Here is a 21978-nt window from a genome sequence, read left to right as displayed (position 1 = left end):
TTGAGATGATTGAACTGTGCAGTTACCCCGGGTTCAGTAGCCGCTCTGTGCAGAGTTACCCCGGGTTCAGTACCCAGTCCATGCCGAGTTAGTTGATCTCAGCTGGCTGGCAATGTGATAATGGCCTGTTTTCGTGATGTTGGTTGAGGGATAATATTGGCCCTGGACTCCGGGGATAGCGCCCCTGCTCTTCTTCGAATAGTGCCAGGGTATCTTTTATGTCCACCCGCGAGGCCAGACACCGCCTCGGTTTATCGTCTCACCTAAAAGACGGCACCGCCAACCGTGCAGCACTCCCGCAACCAAGTTTATGTGCTCAAGTCTCTGGAGGGGCTTGAACCCAAGAGGGTTCGAGTACAGGAACAAGGATGTCTTGCTGCAGTTGTACAGGGCCTTGGTGAGACCACATCTTGAGTATTGTGTGCAGTTTTGGTCGCCTTATCTGAGGAAGGACGTTCTTGCCATGGAAGGAGTGCAGCGAAGATTCACCAGGCTGATACCTGGGATGGCAGGAATGACGTATGAGGAGAGATTGGGTCGATTGGGCTTATACTCACTGGAGTTTAGAAGAATGAGAGGGGATCTCATCGAAACCTATAAAATTCTGTCATGCCTGGACAGACTAGATGCAGGAAGGATGTTCCCGATGGCCGGGGAGTCCAGAACCAGGGGTCACAGTCTAAGGATAAGGGGTAAGCCATTTAGGACTGAGATGAGGAGGAATTTCTTCACCCAGAGAGTGGTGAACCTATGGAATTCTCTGCCACAGAGGGCGGTGGAGGCCAATTCATTAAATATATTCAAGAAGGAGTTGGATATATTTCTTAAGGCTAAAGGGATCAAGGGGTATGGGGAGAAAGCAGGGACCGGGTACTGAATTTGGATGATCAGCCATGATCTCATTGAATGGCGGAGCAGGCTCGAGGGGCCGAGTGGCCTACTCCTGCTCCTATCTTCTATGTTTCTATGATCTTCTGAGTCAGAGGCAAGAGCGCTGCCCACTGAACCAGGGTGAGACTTAGTGATAGATTCATCCACGAACGTCACTCAGGTGAGGCACTGGAGAGTTGCTGGCACTGTGCGACCCTACCCCAGCACGAGCCAGCTATATAAATAAAAATATTTTAACCCACGCACCCTGTTGGGCCATTGCGTTCTCAATGTAGTCCAAGGTGACATCATCCTCACACAAGTCGTAAGCCATGTTCCCATCAGCATTCACAGCCATGAGGTTAGCACCACTGAAAAAGAGCAGGAAATCACCGTTAGAACTCGGCCAGCATCACACAGGGAAACCCACCTACCATGTAGCCCAAACACAACCTTCACCGTACAGTTCTTTTTAAATTCATTCCTGAAATGTGGGCGTCACTGGCAAGGCTAGCATTTATTGCCCATCCCTAGTTGCTGAGGTGGTGGGTCTTCTCCTTGAACTGCTGCAGTCCGTGTGGTGAAGGTACTCCCACAGTGCTGTTAGGGAGGGAGTTCCAGGATTTTGACCCAGTGACAATGAAGGAACGGTCGATATATGTCCAAGTCAGGATGGTGTGTGACTCGGAGGGGAACTTGGAGGTGGTGGCGTTCCCATGCGCCTGCTGCCCTTGTCCTGCCAGGTGGAAGAGGTCGCGGGTTTGGGAGATGGTGCTGAGGAAGCCGTGGCGAGTTGGGCAGCCAATGCAGCAATCAACCTCCTTCAAAAGGTCTCCCAGATTGCACAGCGCACTATGAAACAAACAACATACTGGAGGTTGTACATTCAGTCCTCAGTGCCCCTGGGCGGAGGGAGGCCCGGGGGGGGGGGGGGGGAAATGAGTGTTTCTATCACTATCCAGTGACACCTACTGCAAAGTGTAGAGACATCAGACAAGGATTTCTTGCTGCAGTTGTACAGGGCCTTGGTGAGACCGCACCTTGAGTATTGTGTGCAGTTTTGGTCGCCTTATCTGAGGAAGGATGTTCTTGCCATGGAAGGAGTTCAGCGAAGATTCACCAGACTGATACCTGGGATGGCAGGAATGACGTATGAGGAGAGATTGGGTCGATTGGGCTTGTACTCGCTGGAGTTTAGAAGAATGAGAGGGGATCTCATTGAAACTTATAAAATTCTGACAGGGCTGGACAGACTAGATGCAGGAAGGATGTTCCCGATGGTCGGGGAGTCCAGAACCAGGGGTCACAGTCTAAGGAGAAGGGGTAAGCCATTTAGGACAGAAATGAGGAGGAATTTCTTCACCCAGAGAGTGGTGAACCTGTGGAATTCTCTACCACAGAAGGCAGTAGAGGCCAATTCATTAAATATATTCAAGAAGGAGTTGGATATATTTCTTAAGGCTAAAGGGATCAAGGGATACGGAGAGAAGGCAGGGACCGGGTACTGAATTTGGATGATCAGCCATGATCTCATTGAATGGCGGAGCAGGCTCGAGGGGCCGAATGGCTGACTCCTGCTCCTGTCTCCTGTGTTTTCTATGTCTATGTTGTATGTCATGGTGAAATAGCTCCCTGCTGGCACGTGATGTCTGGCAATGGCCACTCAGTCGAGGCACTGTAGGGCGGGCGAAGCCCACGGGACCGCAACAGCACCTTCAAGAGCAGAGGGGAGGTCGAACAGCGATGTGGTGATGCGAGGTTCTGAACAACGCGGCCCCTCTCCTCCACCCCCCCACTCCAAACCCCTGCCCCCCACCCCGACGTTCTTTGGCTGCTGCGACTCGACAGCCGAAGCAGGGCGATTCGGTACGTAACTGTTCGATCAGCTGCTGCACCAGGAGTAGGTGTCCGCAGGTGGCGGCTGCATGCAGCGGAGTCCACAGCTCACTGTCGCACGCATTCACGTTCGCTCTGGCTTCGAGCAGCAACTTGACAATTTCTGCGTAGTCATCGATACAGCACTGTAAAACAAGACGAAAGATGGAGCGAGGGCTGTTCGAGCACAAGGGATTAATGAGTGACAGCGTGCAGCAATCTAAAACCCACGCTTCCAACAGCAGCACCCCTCTCAGCACTCTATGTTCCTAGCCCTGCATATACACCTAAAAAGGAAACATTTGCAGGTCTATGGGGAAAGAGCAGGGGGAGTGGGAGTAATTGGAGAGCTCTGTGCTGCAAGATTGTATAGGCCAGAAGCCCCCACTTGTTCCCTGGTATTGATGCCACTCAAGATGATTGAATTGTGAATTTAATTCTCGTTCTAGTAGTCACTGTCCTAATGAAAAGCTCCACAATGTCACAGGATGGAGGGCTCTCGAACGACGCAGTATCTCCAGCAGCAGTACACTCGAGGACTAATCGCACACCAACATGACAGTGGCGATCTCAGCTTTACACTCCCCGCCTGTACATGCCAGCCAAAGTCGCACACTCACCTGATGCAGTGCAGTCAAACCATCCTCATTATACAAGTCCGGGGTTATTCCATTCATCAGTAACTGCTGAACTGCAAGAAATGAAAAAAAAATTGCTCGTCATTAACAGAGATTTACAAGTGATTGGACTCAAACGTTTAAACAATGTGAGCAATGTTAGAGACAGGGATTCGCCAGACTCCATTCAGCCCCCACTGAGATATTCCCAGGGCAGGTACAGCACGGGTTAGATACAGAGTAAAGCTCCCTCTGCACTGACCCATCAAACAGTTCAACATGTGGACTCCAGAAGCCATTGATTCCTTGCACTCCCTGCCCACTGTCTCAGGCTCAGCCAGGGCATTCCCAACCTTGGCGTCCTGTTCAACTCGGGTCTCAGCTTTAGGCCCCACACCCTCTTCATCAAAGACCACTGCAAGACTGCCGCCCGAGTCCCCTCGCCCCCACCCGAGTCGAGGCTGCGGACCTAAGCTGGGAGCGAGAGTGAGATAAAGAGCGCGGCATAGGACAGGCGAGAGCAGAGGCTGCGGACCTGAGCTGGGAGCGAGAGCGAGAGCGAGATAAAGAGCGCGGCAGAGGACAGGCGAGAGCAGAGGCTGCGGACCTGAGCTGGGAGCGAGAGCGAGATAAAGAGCGCGGCAGAGGAGAGAAACATAGAAACGTAGAAGATAGGAGCAGGAGTCGGCCATTCGGCCCCTTGAGCCTGTTCCGCCATTCAATGTGATCATGGCTGATCATCCAAATTCAGTACCCGGTCCCTGCTTTCTCCCCATATCCCTTTAGCCTCAAGAAATATATCCAACTCCTTCTTGAATATATTTAATGAACTGGCCTCCACTGCCCTCTGTGGCAGAGAATTCCACAGGTTCACCACTCTCTGGGTGAAGAAATTCCTCCTCATTTCAGTCCTAAATAGCTTACCCTTTATCCTTAGACTATGACCCCTGGTTCTGGACTCCCCAGCCATCGGAAACATCCTTCCTGCATCTAGTCTGTCCAGGCCTGACAGAATTTTATAGGTTTCGATGAGATCCCCTCTCAATCTTCTAAACTCCAGTGAGTATAAGCCCAATCGACACAATCTCTCCTCATACGTCATTCCTGCCATCCCAGGTATCAGCCTGGTAAATCTTCGCTGCACTCCCTCCATGGCAAGAACGTCCTTCCTCAGATAAGGTGACCAAAACTGCACACAATACTCAAGGTGCGGTCTCACCAAGGCCCTGTACAACTGCAGCAAGACATCCTTGTTCCTGTACTCGAACCCTCTCGCTACGAAGGCCAACATACCATTTGCCTTCTTAACCACCTGCTGCACCTGCATGCTTACCTTCAGCGACTGGTGCACAAGAACACCCAGGTCTCTCTGCACTTCCCCTTCTCCCAATCTATTGCCATTCAAATAATAGTCTGCCTTCCTGTTTTTGCCACCAAAGTGGATAACCTCACATTTATCCACATTAGAGTGCATTTGCCATGTTTCTGCCCAATCACCCAACCTGTCCAAATCGTACTGGAGTTTCACGACATCCTCCTCACAGCATACCCTCCCACCCAGCTTTGTGTCGTCTGCAAATTTGGAGATATTACATCCAATTCCCTCGTCCAGATCATTAATATATATTGTGAACAGCTGGGGTCCTAGGACCGATCCTTGCGGTACCCCACTAGTCACTGCCTGCTACTCGGAAAACGACCCGTTTATTCCAACTCTTTGCTTTCCATCCGCCAACCAGTTCTCTATCCAAGTCAATACCTTGCCCCCAATCCCATGTGCCTTAATTTTGCACGCTAATCTCTTATGCGGGACCTTATCGAAAGCCTTCTGAAAGTCCAAATACGCCACATCCACCAGCTCTCCCTTATCTATCTTACCAGTTACATCCTCAAAAACTTCCAGTAGATTAGTCAAGCACGATTTACCTTTTGTAAATCCAGGTTGACTTTGTCCAATCCTGTCACTGCTTTCCAAGTGCCCTGCTATTACATCTTTTAAAATGGACTCTAGCATTTTCCCCACTACCGATGTCAGGCTTACCGGTCTATAACTCCCCGCTTTTTCTCTACCACCTTTTTTGAATAGTTTTGAACATTAGCTACCCTCCAATCCATGGGTACTGTTCCAGAGTCTATCGAGTTCTGGAAGATGACCAGCAATGCATCTACTATTTCTAGGGTCACTTCCTTAAGTACCCTAGGATGTAGGCCCAGGGGATTTATCGGCCTTCAGTCCCATCAATTTTCCGAACACCATTTCTCTACAAATACTGATTTCTTTCAGTTCCACCCTTTCATCAGACCCTATGTTCCCCGACATCTCTGGGAGGTTATTTGTGTCCTCCTTTGTGAAGACAGAACCAAAATATGTATTTAGTTGGTCTGCCATTTCTTTGTTCCCCATTATAAATTCCCCTGATTCTGACTGCAAGTGACCTACGCTTGACTTCACCAATCTTTTTCTCTTCACATACTGTATCTATAAAAGCTTTTACAGTCAGTTTTTATGTTCCCTGCAAGCTTACTCTCATATTCTATTTTCCCCATCTTAATTAATCCCTTTGTCCTCCTTTGTTGAATCCTAAACTGTTCCGAATCCTCAGGATTATTGCTTTTTCTGGCCAATTTATATGTCCTCTCCTTGGATCTTATGCTATCCCTAATTTCCCTTGTTAGCCACGGTTGAGTCACCTTTTTTGTTTTATTTTTATGCCAAACTGGGATGAACAAATTCTGTAGTTCATCCATTCGGTCTTTGAATGTTTGCCATTGCCTATCCACTGTCAACCCTTTGAGTGCCATTCCCCAATCAATCCTACCCAACTCGCTCCTCAGACCATCGTAGTTTCCTTTATTTAAATTTAGGACCCTAGTCTCCGAGTCAACTACTTCATTCTCCATCTTAATGAAGAATTCGATCATATTATGATCGCTCCGACCCAAGGGGCCTCGTACAACAAGATTGCTAATTAATCCTCTCGTTACATAATACCTGTTAAGTCTGTGTGTTCTAGTTGTAATTACTAACACAGACTACAAGATTAAAGTTCAACAGGTCTTTACTGGTTGGAGGTCAGGACTATACTAAGTACAATATTGCTACACAGTGCTTATATACCGGTGGTCACCACCGGTATTACGTATACAGCAGCCAGAGAAAGTAGTACATCTCTTAAGGTGGAACAGGTTACATATGCCACAATCCTCCCTTTTTAGCTTAACAGTCATATCCCCATTTAACATAACATAATAACATATATAACTTCAGGTATAAACAGTTCAAAGGTTCAGTCTCTCAGGAGGCCTTCTGATTCGGTTTGGATAACGCCTTTCAGTGGTCTCTGATTCCTGTTGCTGAGGTGACTCCTCCAGTTGGTCTCCCATGCATTGGGTGTTATCATCATCAGGTACATTCCCTGCCGAGGTAGATGCTTCAGGTTCATTAACGTCTTCCACAGTTGTCTCTGTCGCAACCATGGGTTCGACCCTTGCTCTCGATTCTACCAGTTGATCCGCATGATGCCTTATCACATTGTTACCAATATCTACTGTGTACATCAGAGGTCCTTGTTTGGCCCGAATTGTTCCGGACTGCCATTTTTCGTTTCCATAGCCCCTTGCCAACACTGGTTGTCCTACGTCGAAACTTCAAGTGGTCTTGTTATTAATATGCCGGAACTGTTTGTTTTCCACTTCCCTCCGCACATTTTGTTTTAACAAGTCCAACTTGGACCGCAACCTCCTGTTATAAAACATCATGGCAGGACTTTGGTTAGTCACTGCATGAGCGGCGTTTCGATATGCCATTAGGAAATTGTCCACCTTGTGCTGTAGCGGAATCTGATCATCGTTCATGGCCTTTATTGCCTTTTTGAATGTTTGGACAAATCTCTCGGCCAACCCGTTTGTCGCCGGATGATATGGGGCAGAGGTATAATGTTTCACCCCATTCTTCTTTAAGAATTTTTGGAATTCTTCCGACACGAACTGTGGTCCGTTGTCCGAACATATCTGTTCTGGCAATCCGTTCCTTGCGAATATTGCTCTTAACACCGCAATTGTCTTTTCTGAAGTAGTGGTATTCATCTTGATCACTTCTGGCCATTTGGAATGTGCGTCCACCGCAATTAGGAACATGGAGTCCATGAATGGACCAGCAAAGTCAATATGTACGCGTTGCCATGGGGCTGAAGGCCATTCCCATGGGTGTAGCGGTGCGATCGGAGGTGCATTTTGCACTTTTTGGCACCCAGCGCAGCTTTTCGTCAACTCCTCTATCTGTTGGTCAATACCCGGCCACCATACATAAGCCCTAGCAAGACTTTTCATCTTAACTCCCCCCAGATGACCTTCATGCAGTTCCTTTAGAACTCTTTCCCTTAACTTGGGAGGAATAATCACTCTTGTCCCGTACATCAAAGTACCATGGCAGACGGACAGCTGGTCTCGCCTTGCCGAGAATGCCGGTAACAGAGGATCACCCCGTGTTGGCCATCCTTTCACTGTCACCTCGTAGACTCTGGACAGTGTCAGGTCGTTCCTGGTTTCTCTTTCAATACTTGCATTGGCGACTGGTAAACACTCGATGATGGTCGAATGAAATAACTCAACAGGGTCAACTTTCGTCGTCTCTTCTTCTTCAGGTAGTGGCAGGCGCGACAGCCCATCAGCATTGCTATGCTGCTTTGTACCTTTGAATTCTATTTGATATTGATGTGCCCCTAGGAAAAGGGACCATCTCTGGAGTTTCTGTGCTGTCATCACCGAAACACCCTTCTTAGGGTTAAAAATGGATACCAACGGCTGATGGTCTGTCAGAAGTGTGAATTTTTGGCCCTGCAGGTAATGATTAAACTTCTTCACTCCCCATACAAGGCCGAGAGCCTCCCTATCGATCTGCGCATAGTTGCGCTCAGCGGAGGTCAATGATCTGGATGCAAACGCGACTGGCCTTTCCGTGCCATTTGGCAATTTGTGTGAGAGTACTGCCCCAATACCATATGGAGAAGCATCACAAGCCAACCGAATAGGCAGTGTCGGGTTGAAGTGAGCCAACACTTCCTGAGGTGATCAATTCTTTGCTTTTGCGAAATGCCTTCTTACAGTTTTCGCTCCATTCCCATGGTACCCCCTTCTGTAAAAGAGCGTTTAGCGGGTGCAGTACCGTGGATAGATTTGGTAGAAATTTATGGTAATAGTTAATCAATCCTAGAAACGACCTCAACTGAGAGACATTATCCGGAGCGGGAGCCTTTACAACTGCCTCTATCTTGTCAGGAGACTTATGAAGCCCCTCCCGGTCAATGACATGACCACAGTACGAGATCCGCTTCTGAAAGAACTCACATTTCTGCCGATTAACTCCAAGTCCATACTCTTTCAGTCTGTTGAGCACCAGTTCCAAGTTTGCGAGGTGTCATCACCATCACCTGTAATCAGAATATCGTCCAGGTAACATTGTGTGCCTGGAATTCCCTGTAATACCTGCTCCATGGCCCTCTGCCAAATTGCTGGAGCCGATGCCACTCCAAAAACCAGCCTATTGTACCGGTACAAACCTCGATGCGTGTTGATCGTGAGGTATTGGCGTGACTCTTCTTCAACCTCCATCTGCAAGTACGCCTGCGCCAGGTCTATCTTGGTGAAGTGTTTCCCGCCAGACAACGAAGCAAAAATATCCTCAATCCGCGGAAGCGGATACTGCACCGTGTGAAGCACCGGATTAACAGTGATTTTGAAATCTCCACAGATGCGAACCTTCCCTGGTTCTCCTGGCTTGTTGTTCGAAGGACGTTTCATAACGGGAACAATGGGCGTAGCCCACTCACTGCAATCTACCTTAGACAGTACACCTGAACGTTCTAGCGCTTCCAGTTCCGCTTCTCCAGTAGGTCGTATTGCATAGGGTACCGGTCTGGCTTTAAAAATTTTTGGGTGTGCATGTTCATCAATCTTGATGTTTGCCGTAATTCCTCTCAGTGTTCCCAGTCCCTGCTGGAACACCTCTTTAGCATCATCCAATATTTTGGACAATCGTTTAGGTTTGATATCTGTTTCCCCGGAATCTACCGTTAGTGCCTTCAAGGAGTGCCAGTCCATATTCATTTTCCTAATCCACTCCCGTCCCAGTAGTGGTGGACCTCCTTCAGGTAGCACATATAAGTCCATTACTTGGCTTTCTTCGCCCTTGTGGACCACTTTTACCTCTATCTTTCCGATGGGGTACACTCTTTGCCCCGTGTATGTTTTCAATATAATCTCCGTATCCCGTAGGGGAATATGTTGGAATAACCTTTTGTAATCTTTCTTATTCATGACCGTCAATGCCGATCCAGTGTCCAATTCCATCTTTACTTGGACTCCTGCTATCTGAAGGGTGACCCAAATTGTCTGGAGAGCTGCATCCTTACCAACGTTGTGTACTCTTAAGCTACCCAGTTCATTACTGCTGGCGTCTGAATCTGACTTCTGTTCGTTCGAACGGTTCTTTGTCACCTTGTGTACCTTTATGTATTTTCCTTGCGGTGACTTTTTGTTGCTGGTCTTCTTTCCTGACCGGCATACTTTAGCTATGTGGCCAAGCCTGCCACACGTTCTGCATTCTTGGTTTTTAAACCAACACTGGTTCTGATCGTGCGTTGTCTTTCCACAACGATAACATTTTACAGTACTCAAACCCAATTTATTTGTACTGAGTTCCGGTGACTGTAGCTGCATTACTGCCGTGCCTCTCGCTGCGGCTTCCTGTGCTGCTGCCATAGTGACCGCTTTCTCAAGCGTCAGCTCATTCTCGAGCAGTCGCTTTTGTGTATCTTCTTTTAATAAACCACACACAAATTTATCTCGTAGCGCCTCTGTCAGTCTCGTTCCAAACTGACAGTACTTTGCTAGCTTACGCAATTCCATTAAATATTCAGCATTGCTTTCATCCTTCAGCTGCCTTCTGCTGTAAAATTTAAATCGTTCCGCTAACATCAGCGGCGTGGGGTTTAGATGATTTTTCAGGACAGTAACAATCTCCTCGAACGTCTTATCCGCCGGTTCATCTGGTGATAAAAGGTGTTTCAATTGCCCGTATGTCTTTGCACCCATTAAGTTTAATAATGTTAGTGCTTTCTCTTCATCTGGGATTTTATTTGCTTTACAATAATTTTGTATGCGTTCTACATACATGGCCCAATCGTCGATGTCGCTATCAAAGGTATTAATGTTCCCATGTTTAGGCATCGTTGCAATTTAATTTATTTTTATTTTTATCCAAGATGGCGGCTTCCCGCTCTTGTCTTTGTCCTCCGCCTACAAAATGGCAGTTTTCCCGCGCTTGGCGGTCTTCACCCGTCCCCCGACGCTGTCTCCGCTTCACCACGGCTCTTGCGCCTTCAGTTGCCCCAGACGCTGCGCCTTTTTAGCCCGAATGCGGCCCGGCCCTTATCACCAGCCGCGATCGATGTCCCCGCGCTGCGCCTTTCGGCCCAAATGCGGCCCGGCCCTTATCTCCGGTCGCGATCGATCTCACCGCCCTTATTCCTCCGTCTTCCCTCCCCGTCTGTACAGCCAACGCGGCCGACTTTCTGGTCGCGTCGCTGCCCGGCTTACCCACCACCGAGGTAGAAAGAAGATAGCTGACAGCCGCTGATGGAGGCTTCGAGTTCAGGATGTCTTCTGCACTCTGGTTTCTCGATGTCTGCCGCGCGACGTGTCTTCCAGCAGGGTGATGAGGGTGGAAGCCTCTCTTCGACGTCCGTTCTGTGGACGAAGCCGCCGTGGATATAAACTGCCGCAGGGTAAGAATCGGACTCGTCGCCACTGTTAAGTCTGTGTGTTCTAGTTGTAATTACTAACACAGACTACAAGATTAAAGTTCAACAGGTCTTTACTGGTTGGAGGTCAGGACTATACTAAATACAATATTACTACACAGTGCTTATATACTGGTGGTCGCCACCGGTATTACGTATACAGCAGCCAGAGAAAGTAGTACATCTCTTAAGGTGGAACAGGTTACATACACCACAATACCCAGTTTAAGATGGCCTGATCTCTGGTTGGTTCCTCGACATATTGGTCCAGGAAACCATCCCGTAAACACTCCAGGAATTCCTCCGCCACAGTATTGTTACTAATTTGGTTAGCCCAATCTATATGTAGATTAAAGTCACCCACGATGACTGCTGTGCCATTATTGCACGCTTCTCTAATTTCCCTTTTAATGCCATCCCCAACCTCCGCCTTACTGTTTGGAGGTCTATATACCACTCCCACTAACGTTTTCTGCCCTTTAGTATTTCTCAATTCTACCCATACAGATTCCACATCATCAGAGCTAATATCCTTCCTTACAATTGTGTTAATCCCTTCTTTAACCAGTAATGCTACCCCACCTCCCTTTCCTTTTTGCCTATCTTTCCTGAATATCGAATACCCCTGGATGTTGAGTTCCCAGCCTTGGCCATCCTTGAGCCACGTTTCCGTAATCCCAACCAAATCATATTCGTTTACCTCTATTTGCGCAGCCAATTCATCCACCTTATTACGAATGCTCCTCGCATTAAGACACAAAGCCTTCAGGCTTGTTTTTTTTAACGCTCTTAGACCTATTAGAATTATTATTTACTGTGGCCACGTTTGATTTAAACCGTTGATTTCTCTGACTGCCACTTTTGTACAAGCCCAATCGACCCAATCTCTCCTCATACGTCATTCCTGCCATCCCAGGTATCAGCCTGGTGAATCTTCGCTGCACTTCTTCCATGGCAAGAACATCCTTCCTCAGATAAGGCGACCAAAACTGCACACAATACTCGAGGTGTGGTCTCACCAAGGCCCTGTACAACTGCAGCAAGACATCCTTGTTCCTGTACTCAAACCATCTTGCTACGAAGGCCAACATACCATTTGCCTTCTTAACCGCCTGCTGCACCTGCATGCTTACCTTCAGCGACTGGTGCACAAGGACACCCAGGAGAGAGGAGAGGCTGCGGACCTGGGCTGGGAGCGAGAGCGAGATAAAGAGCGCGGCAGAGGAGAGGCTGCGGACCTGAGCTGGGAGCGAGAGCGAGAGAAAGAGCGCAGCAGAGGAGAGGAGAGAGCAGAGGCTGCGGACCTGAGCTGGGAGCGAGAGCGAGAGAAAGAGCGCGGCAGAGGAGAGGCTGCGGACCTGAGCTGGGAGCGAGAGCGAAAGAGCGCAGCAGAGGAGAGGAGAGGAGAGAGCAGAGGCTGCGGACCTGAGCTGGGAGCGAGAGCGAGAGAAAGAGCGCGGCAGAGGAGAGGCGAGAGCAGAGGCTGCGGACCTGAGCTGGGAGCGAGAGCGAGAGAAAGAGCGCAGCAGAGGAGAGGAGAGGAGAGAGCAGAGGCTGCGGACCTGAGCTGGGAGCGAGAGCGAGAGAAAGAGCGCGGCAGAGGAGAGGCTGCGGACCTGAGCTGGGAGCGAGAGCGAGAGAAAGAGCGCAGCAGAGGAGAGGAGAGGAGAGAGCAGAGGCTGCGGACCTGAGCTGGGAGCGAGAGCGAGAGAAAGAGCGCGGCAGAGGAGAGGCGAGAGCAGAGGCTGCGGGCCTGAGCTGGGAGCGAGAGCGAGAGAAAGAGCGCGGCAGAGGAGAGGAGAGCGCAGAGGCTGTGGACCTGGGCGCAACCGGAGAAAGAAAAAAATATCGAAGTGTGACATCACAGGAAAGCAGGTAAGTGATTGGTTGGTGAGTATTTCTCTTTCCCTAGTGCATTGGTTTAACTAAGAGCCAGAAATTAAAAATTTCTATCGTGCTAAGTAAAACAGTAAATGAATTAAAAATAAGAATATTAGTTAAAGTTAAACTCGGACTTGTGGGCTAAATTACAGACCTTACTCTATTAAATAGAGCTGATTGGTGAGTAGCTAGTGACTGTTTTTGTTTAAAGTTTAAATTTATTTCTGCTAAGTTAGTTAATAGTCTATTAAATAGAGGCAGGGCAGTGCAGCTGTCCTGTGGAATGCACATCCTGTGCCATGTGGGAAGTCCTGGATGCTTCGCGTGGTCTGGACGACCATGTGTGCGGGAAGTGTCACCAGCTACAGCAACTCGAACACCGGGTTACGGAGCTTGAGCGGCGGCTGCAGTCACTGCAGTGCATCCACGAGGCGGAGGAATTAGTGGATAGCACGTTTCAGGATGTGGTCACCCCGCAGCTTAAGACTGTGCAGGCAGAGAGGGAACGGGTGACCGCCAGACAGAGTAGGAGGACCAGGCAGGTAGGGCAGGAGTCCCCAGAGTGCATCTCGCTCACAAATCGGTTTTCAGTTCTGGATACTGGTGAGGGCGATGGTTCCTCTGGCGAGAGCAGCCAGAGCCAAGTTCATGGCGCCATGGGCGGCTCAGCTGCACAGAGGGGGGAGGAAGAAGAGTTGAAGGGCAATAGTGGTAGGGGATTCGATAGTTAGGGGAACAGACAGGCGTTTCTGTGGCCGCAGACATGACTCCAGGATGGTATGTTGCCTCCCTGGTGCCAGGGTCAAGGATGTCACTGAACGGCTGCAGGACACTGAGGGGGGAGGGTGAACAGCCAGAGGTCGTTGTCCACATTGGTACCAACGACATAGGAAGAAAGAGGGATGAGGTCCTGCAGGCAGATTTTAGGGAGCTAGGAGGGAGATTAAAAAGCACGACCTCAAAGGCAGTAATCTCCGGATTACTACCGGTGCCACGCGTTAGCGAGTACAGAAATAAGAGGATAGAGCGGATGAATGCGTGGCTGCAGAGATGGTACAGGAGGGTGGACTTTAGATTCTTGAGGCATTGGGACTGTTTCTGGAGGAGGTGGGACCTGTACAAGCCGGACAGGTTGCACCTCAACAGAGCCGGGACCAATATCCTCATGGCGGGGTTTGCTGGTTGTGTTGGGGAGGGTTTAAACTAGCTTGGCAGGGGGATGGGAAACAGAGTATTGTCAGAAGGGAGAGAAGCCAAGCTGGAAATGGAAGGCAGAAAATTAGTGAGTGAGTTTGGAAGGCAGAGGAAACAAAGGCTAGAAAATAGACAACAAGGCAGTTTGGCAATGCTAAAGGGTATATATTTTAATGCAAGGAGTATAGGGAATAAGGCAGATGAGCTGAGGGCACAGATAGACATGTGGGAGTATGATATTATAGCTATTACTGAGACATGGCTGAAAGGGCAGGAATAGCAGCTCAACATTCCTGTTTCAGATGGGATAGAGGGGGTTAAAAAAGGAGGGGGGGGTCGCAGTAAAGAAACAATCACAGCTGTGAGGAGGGATGATATCTTAGAAGGATCATCAAATGAGGCCATACAGGTTGAACTGAAGAATAAAAAAGGGGCAATCACACGGCTGGGAGTGTACTCTAGACCCCCAGTCAGAGGGAGATAGAAGAGCAAATATGTAGGCAAATTTCTGAAAAGTGCAAAAACAATAGGGTAGTAATAGTAGGGGATTTCAACTACCCTAATATTAACTGGGATAGAATTAGTGTGAAGGGTATAGAGGGCACGGAATTCCTAAAATGCATTCAGGAGAACTTTTTTTGGTCAGTATGTGGCAAGCCCAACAAGGGAGGGGGCAGTTCTGGGCTTAGTTTTAGGGAATGAAGCTGAGCAGGTAGAAGGTGTATCAGTGAGAGAGCATTTTGGGGGTCGTGATCATAATTCAGATAGATTTAGCGTAGTTATGGAAAAGGACAAAGATAGACCAGGAATAAAAGTTCTCAATTGGGGAAAAGCCAATTATACTAAGCCGAGATGTGATTTAGCCAAAGTGAATTGGAAGCAGCTACTTGAAGGTAAATCAGTGTCGGAGCAGTGGGAGGCATTCAAGGAGATAGTGAGGGTTCAGTGCAAGTATGTTCCCTTAAAGAAAAAGGGTGGGAGTGACAAATCTAGAGCTCCCTGGATGTCAAGGGGCATACAGGGAAGGATAAAGAAAAAAAGAGAGGCTTATGACAGATACCGAGGGTTCAATATCATCGAAACCCTAGAGGAGTAGAGAAAGTGCAGGGGTGAAATTAAAAAGGAAATCAGGAAAGCAAAGAGGGGGCATGAAAAAATGTTGGCAGGTAAAATCAAGGAAAACCCAAAGATGTTTTATAAATACATTAGGAGCAAGAGGATAACTAAAGAAAAGAGTAGGGCCCATTAGAGACCATGAAGGTAATCTGTGTGGAGGCAGAAGACGTGGGTCTGGTCCTTAATGAATATTTTGCATCTGTTTTCACAAAAGAGAGGGATGATGCAGACATTGCAATCAGGGAGGAGGAGTGAGAGATATTGGGCCATAAATTCCGTTCCCTACGGGTGTGTACGCGCTGTGTACCCACCCGTAGGGCCAACGGAAGTGCCGGTTTTAGGCATGCACTGCGCGTGCGCTGGAAACCGGAACTTCTGTTCTGTGAAGAAAGGGCTCGACAGGACAAACGCCTGCACCGGAGAGGCAGCGCGTACAGCTGGAACTTCCGTTCTGTGAAGGGCTCCACAGGTCAAACGCCTGCGCCGGAGAGGCAGCACGGACAGCTGGAACTTCCGTTCTGTGAAGGGCTCCACAGGTCAAACGCCTGCGCCGGAGAGGCAGCGCGTACGGCTGGAACTTCCGCTCTGTGAAGAAAGGGCTCGACAGGACAAACGCCTGCGCCGGAGAGGCAGCACGGACAGCTGGAACTTCCGTTCTGTGAAGGGCTCCACAGGTCAAACGCCTGCGCCGGAGAGGCAGCGCGTACAGCTGGAACTTCCGTTCTGTGAAGGGCTCCACAGGTCAAACGCCTGCGCCGGAGAGGCAGCACGGACAGCTGGAACTTCCGTTCTGTGAAGGGCTCCACAGGTCAAACGCCTGCGCCGGAGAGGCAGCACGGACAGCTGGAACTTCCGTTCTGTGAAGGGCTCCACAGGTCAAACGCCTGCGCCGGAGAGGCAGCACGGACAGCTGGAACTTCCGTTCTGTGAAGGGCTCCACAGGTCAAACGCCTGCGCCGGAGAGGCAGCGCGTACGGCTGGAACTTCCGTTCTGTGAAGAAAGGGCTCGACAGGACAAACGCCTGCGCCGGAGAGGCAGCGCGTACGGCTGGAACTTCCGTTCTGTGAAGAAAGGGCTCGACAGGTCAAACGCCTGCGCCGGAGAGGCAGCGCGGACGGCTGGAACTTCCGTTCTGTGAAGAAAGGGCTCGACAGGTCAAACGCCTGCGCCGGAGAGGCAGCGCGGACGGCTGGAACTTCTGTTTTTATTCACTGTTGCTTCAGTCCACGTAAGTCGGAAACTGCTGCGTCTGGAAAAGCAGGCGTACAGCCGGCAGCTCCTCGGCGCAAGGCCTGCTTTTACCAGGCTAACAGTTGAAGAAACTAAAAAAAAAAATAAAAAAATTTTTTTCCACTGATTTATCATTTTAAAATACTTTAAAGAAATGTAAGTTTATTTATAGCCCCGTTAAAAACTTTAATTATTTTTTTCAAAAATTTTAATTTTTGTTTAAAATAGTTAATTTATGTAATTTATAGTCATTTTATAAAAATGTGATGTTTTTTAAAAAATGTATTTGAAGTTTTAGTTATGTTTTGGGGCTGATCTCTATTCACATATTTGACAGGTCTTCCTGTCAGATCGATGAATGGAGATTCCCTGCTCTGATTGGCTCCCCATGACCCACGTGATCCCAGGGATGCTGCGAACCGCCTGCGCCCCTGGGATACGCGGGCCCTGCACACCGGCAGTTTGAAGAGGCCCAGCAACAGAACTCTGCACCTCCCGGGAGCCTCCGGTCCAGGCGCAGATTTTTCCAAATCACAGCCCTTCGCCCACGGGAGGGCTGCCAACGGAATTTCTGGGCCAATAGATGAAATAAGCATAGTGAGAGAGGAAGTATTAAGGGGATTAGCATCTTTGAAAGTGGATAAATCCCCAGGCCCGGATGAAATGTATCCCAGGCTGTTAAAAGAAGCAAGAAAGGAAATAGCAGAGGCTCTGGCCATCATTTTCCAATCCTCACTGGCTTCAGGTGTGGTGCCGGAGGACTGCTAACATTCTACTGTTGTTTAAAAAGGGAGAACGGGATAGACCGAGTAATTACAGGCCAGTCAGCCTAACCTCGGTGCTGGGAAAATTATTGGGAACAATTCTGAAGGACAGGATAAATCTTCATTTAGAAAGACACGGATTAATCAGGGACCGTCAGCACGGATTTAAGGGGAGTTCGTGTCTGACTAACTTGATTGAATTTTTTGAGGAGGTAACAAGGAGGGTTGATGAGGGTAGCGCATTTAAAAAAATTTTTTTTTATTCATTGATGGGATGTGGGCGTCACTGGCTGGCTAGGCCTGCATTTAGTGCCCATCCCTAATTGCCCTTGAGAAGATGGTGGTGAGCCGCCTTCTTGAACCGCTGCAGTCCATATGGTGTAGGTACACCCACAATGCTGTTAGGAAGGGAGTTCCAGGAGTTTGGCCCAGCGACAGTGAAGGAACGGCGATACAGGTCCAAGTCAGGATGGTGTGTGGCTTGGAGGGGAACTTGTAGGTGGTGATGTTCCCATGCGTCTGCTGCCCTTGTCCTTCTAAGTGGTAGAGGTCGCGGGTTTGGAAGGTGCTGTTGAAGGAGCTTTGGCGAGTTGCTGCAGTGCATCTTGTAGATGGTACACACTGCAGCCATAGTGCGCCGGTGGTGGAGGGAGTGAATGTTGAAGGTGGTGGATGGGGTGCCAATCAAATGGGCTGCTTTATCCTGAATGGTGTCGAGCTTCTTGAGTGTTGTTGGAGCTGCACTCATCCAGGCAAGTGGAGAGTATTCCATCACACTCCTGACTTGTGCCTTGTAGATGGTGGAAAGGCTTTGGGGAGTCAGGAGGTGAGACACTCGCCGCAGAATTCCCAGCCTCTGGCCTGCTCTTGTAGCCACAGTATTTGATGTAGTGTATATGGGTTTTAGCAAGGCTTTTGATAAGGTCCCACATGGCAGACTGGTCATGAAAGTAAAAGCCCATGGGATCCAAGGCAAAGTGGCAAGTTGGATCCAAAATTGGCTCAGAGGCGGGAAGCAGAGGGTAATGGTCGAAGGGTGTTTTTGTGACTGGAAGGCTGTTTCCAGCGGGGTTCCACAGGGCTCAGTACTGGGTCCTCTGCTTTTTGTGATATATATTAATGATCTAGACTTGAATGTAGGGGGTATGATTAAGAAGTTTGCAGACAATACAAAAATCGGCTGTGTGGTTGATACTGAAGAAGAAAGCTGCAGACTGCAGGAAGATATCAATAAATTGGTCAGGTGGGCAGAACAGTGGCAAATGGAATTCAATCTGGACAAGTGCGAGGTAATGCATTTGGGGAGGGCTAACAAGGAAAGAGAATACACATTAAATGGTAGGACACTGAGTAGTGTAGAGGAACAAAGGGACCTTGGAGCGCATGTCCACAGATCCCTGAAGGTAGCAGGCCAGGTAGATAAGGTGGTTAAGGCGGGATACTTGCCTTTATTAGCCGTGGCATAGAATACAAGAGCAGGGGGGTTATGCTTCAACTGTATAAAACACTAGTAGTTCTTCTTCTTAGGCAGCACCTCAGACCTCAGCTAGAATATTGCGTGCAGTTCTGGTCACCACATTACAGGAAAGATGTGATTGCGCTAGAGAGGGCACAGAGGAGATTTATGAGGATATTGCCAGGACTGGAGAATTTTAGCTATGAGGAAAGATTGGATAGGCTGAGGTTGTTTTCTTTGGAACAGAGGAGGCTGAGGGGAGATTTAATTGAGGTGTATAAAATTATGAGGGGCCGAGATAGAGTGGAGAGGAAGGACCTATTCCCCTTGGCAGAGAGGTCAAATTACAGACCACCTGAAGGGCCCAGAGCGGCACTGGATTCCGGTAGAGAGCAGAATGAATGTTTGACTGAGGTAGCAGCCATCCAGAGAGGACTCTGATCCTGTAACAGCTGCTTTTATCATCAACTGCTACCCCAGCGATGAACAGCCCTCAGCTCGCACACTCACAATAAACAATTCAATGGGAAAATTAATATCAATTGGGTAATATCAGCCAACCAAATCAACTCGAGAGACAGTGCGAGACGCCCGTGTCAGTGAGCTCACTATTGGTACAGGGGCAGTGAGAGAGGCTCGTGTCAGTGAGCTCACTATTGGTACAGGGGCAGTGAGAGAGGCTCGTGTCAGTGAGCTCACTATTGGTACAGGGGTAGTGCGAGACGCCCGTGTCAGCGAGCTCACTATTGGTACAGGGGCAGTGTGAGACGCCCGTGTCAGTGAGCTCACTATTGGTACAGGGGCAGTGCGAGACGCCCGTGTCAGTGAGCTCACTATTGGTACAGGGGCAGTGCGAGACGCCCGTGTCAGTGAGCTCACTATTGGTACAGGCGTAGTGAGACGCGCTCGGGTCAGTGAGCTCACTATTGGTACAGGGACAGTGCGAGACGCTCGTGTCAGTGAGCTCGCTATTGGTACAGGGACAGTGCGAGACGCTCGTGTCAGTGAGCTCACTATTGGTACAGGGACAGTGCGAGACGCCCGTGTCAGTGAGCTCACTATTGGTACAGGACTAGTGCGAGACGCTCGGGTCAGTGAGCTCACTATTGGTACAGGGGCAGTGTGCGACGCCCGTGTCAGTGAGCTCACTATTGGTACAGGGACAGTGCGAGACGCTCGTGTCAGTGAGCTCACTATTGGTACAGGGGCAGTGCGAGACGCTCATGTCAGTGAGCTCACTATTGGTACAGGGACTGCGAGACGCTCGTGTCAGTGAGCTCACTATTGGTACAGGACTAGTGCGAGACGCTCGGGTCAGTGAGCTCACTGTTGGTACAGGGGCAGTGTGCGACGCTCGTGTCAGTGAGCTCACTATTGGTACAGGGACAGTGCGAGATGCCCGTGTCAGTGAGCTCACTATTGGTACGGGGCAGTGCGAGACGCTCGTGTTAGTGAGCTCACTATTGGTACAGGGGCAGTGCGAGACGCTCGTGTCAGTGAGCTCACTATTGGTACAGGGGCAGTGCGAGACGCTCGTTTCAGTGAGCTCACTATTGGTACAGGGGCAGTGCGAGGCGCCCGTGTCAGTGAGCTCACTATTGGTACAGGGACAGTGAGCGATGCTCGTGTCAGTGAGCTCACTATTGTTACATGGGTAGTGCGAGACGCTCGGGTCAGTGAGCTCACTATTGGCACAGGCATAGTGTGAGACGCTCGGGTCAGTGAGCTCACTATTGGTACAGGGGCAGTGTGCGACGCTCGTGGCAGTGAGCTCACTATTTGTACAGGGGCAGTGCGAGACGCCCGTGTCAGTGAGCTCACTATTGGTACAGGGACAGTGCGAGACGCCCGTGTCAGTAAGCGACGCCCGTTTCAGTGAGCTCACTATTGGTACAGGGGCAGTGCGAGGCACTCGTGTCAGTGAGCTCACTATTGGTACAGCGACAGTGCGAGATGCCCGTTTCAGTGAGCTCACTATTGGTACAGGACTAGTGCGAGATGCTCGTGTCAGTGAGCTCGCTATTGGTACAGGGACAGTGCGAGACGCTCGTGTCAGTGAGCTCACTATTGGTACAGGGACAGTGCGAGACGCTCGTGTCAGTGAGCTCACTTTGGTACAGGGGCAGTGCGAGACGCTCATGTCAGTGAGCTCACTATTGGTACAGGGACTGCGAGACGCACGTTTCAGTGAGCTCACTATTGGTACAGGACTAGTGCGAGACGCTCGGGTCAGTGAGCTCACTATTGGTACAGGGGCAGTGTGCGACGCCCGTGTCAGTGAGCTCACTATTGGTACAGGGACAGTGCGAGACGCTCGTGTCAGTGAGCTCACTATTGGTACAGGGACTGCGAGACGCTCGTGTCAGTGAGCTCACTATTGGTACAGGACTAGTGCGAGACGCTCGGGTCAGTGAGCTCACTATTGGTACAGGGACAGTGCGAGACGCCCGTGTCAGTGAGCTCACTATTTGTACAGGGGCAGTGCGAGACGCCCATTTCAGTGAGCTCACTATTGGTACAGGGACAGTGCGAGACGCCCGTGTCAGTGAGCTCACTATTTGTACAGGGGCAGTGCGAGACGCCCATTTCAGTGAGCTCACTATTGGTACAGGGACAGTGTAAGATGCTCGTGTCAGTGAGCTCACTATTGGTACAGGGGCGCTGCAAGACGCCCGTGTCAGTGAGCTCACTATTGGTATGGGGCAGTGCGAGACGCTCGTGTTAGTGAGCTCACTATTGGTACAGGGGCAGTGCGAGACGCTCGTTTCAGTGAGCTCACTATTGGTACAGGGGCAGTGCGAGGCGCCCGTGTCAGTGAGCTCACTATTGGTACAGGGACAGTGAGCGACGCTCGTGTCAGTGAGCTCACTATTGTTACATGGGTAGTGCGAGACGCTCGGGTCAGTGAGCTCACTATTGGTACAGGGACAGTGCGAGACGCCCGTGTCAGTAAGCGACGCCCGTTTCAGTGAGCTCACTATTGGTACAGGGGCAGTGCGAGGCACTCGTGTCAGTGAGCTCACTATTGGTACAGGGACAGTGCGAGACGCTCGTGTCAGTGAGCTCACTATTGGTACAGGGACAGTGCGAGACGCCCGTTTCAGTGAGCTCACTATTGGTACAGGGGTAGTGCGAGACGCTCGGGTCAGTGAGCTCACTATTGGTACAGGGTTAG

General features: G+C 49.8%; 1 protein-coding gene across 2 annotated transcripts in view; it reads right to left on the bottom strand.

Moving 5' to 3' along the window:
- The window catches only part of ppp1r16a (protein phosphatase 1, regulatory subunit 16A), a 163708-nt gene that overhangs the window by 29750 nt on the left and 111980 nt on the right, over positions 1–21978 (bottom strand). For both annotated transcript variants that reach the window (XM_085987270.1, XM_085987271.1), the window contains exons 3-5: positions 3366–3436; positions 2746–2891; positions 1138–1241 (exon numbers count right to left, since the gene is read on the bottom strand). In XM_085987270.1, coding sequence (XP_085843396.1) covers positions 1138–1241; positions 2746–2891; positions 3366–3436 — 321 coding nt within the window. The remainder of the gene's footprint in view (positions 1–1137; positions 1242–2745; positions 2892–3365; positions 3437–21978) is intronic.

Source organism: Somniosus microcephalus, chromosome 5 (genome assembly GCF_052327205.1).
Source record: "Somniosus microcephalus isolate GS21.2 chromosome 5, FLI_Smic_1.0, whole genome shotgun sequence".
In the NCBI taxonomy this organism is placed as follows: domain Eukaryota; kingdom Metazoa; phylum Chordata; class Chondrichthyes; order Squaliformes; family Somniosidae; genus Somniosus; species Somniosus microcephalus.
The sequence above is the reverse complement of the archived record's forward strand: the minus strand, read 5'-3'. Positions and strand labels throughout refer to the sequence as shown.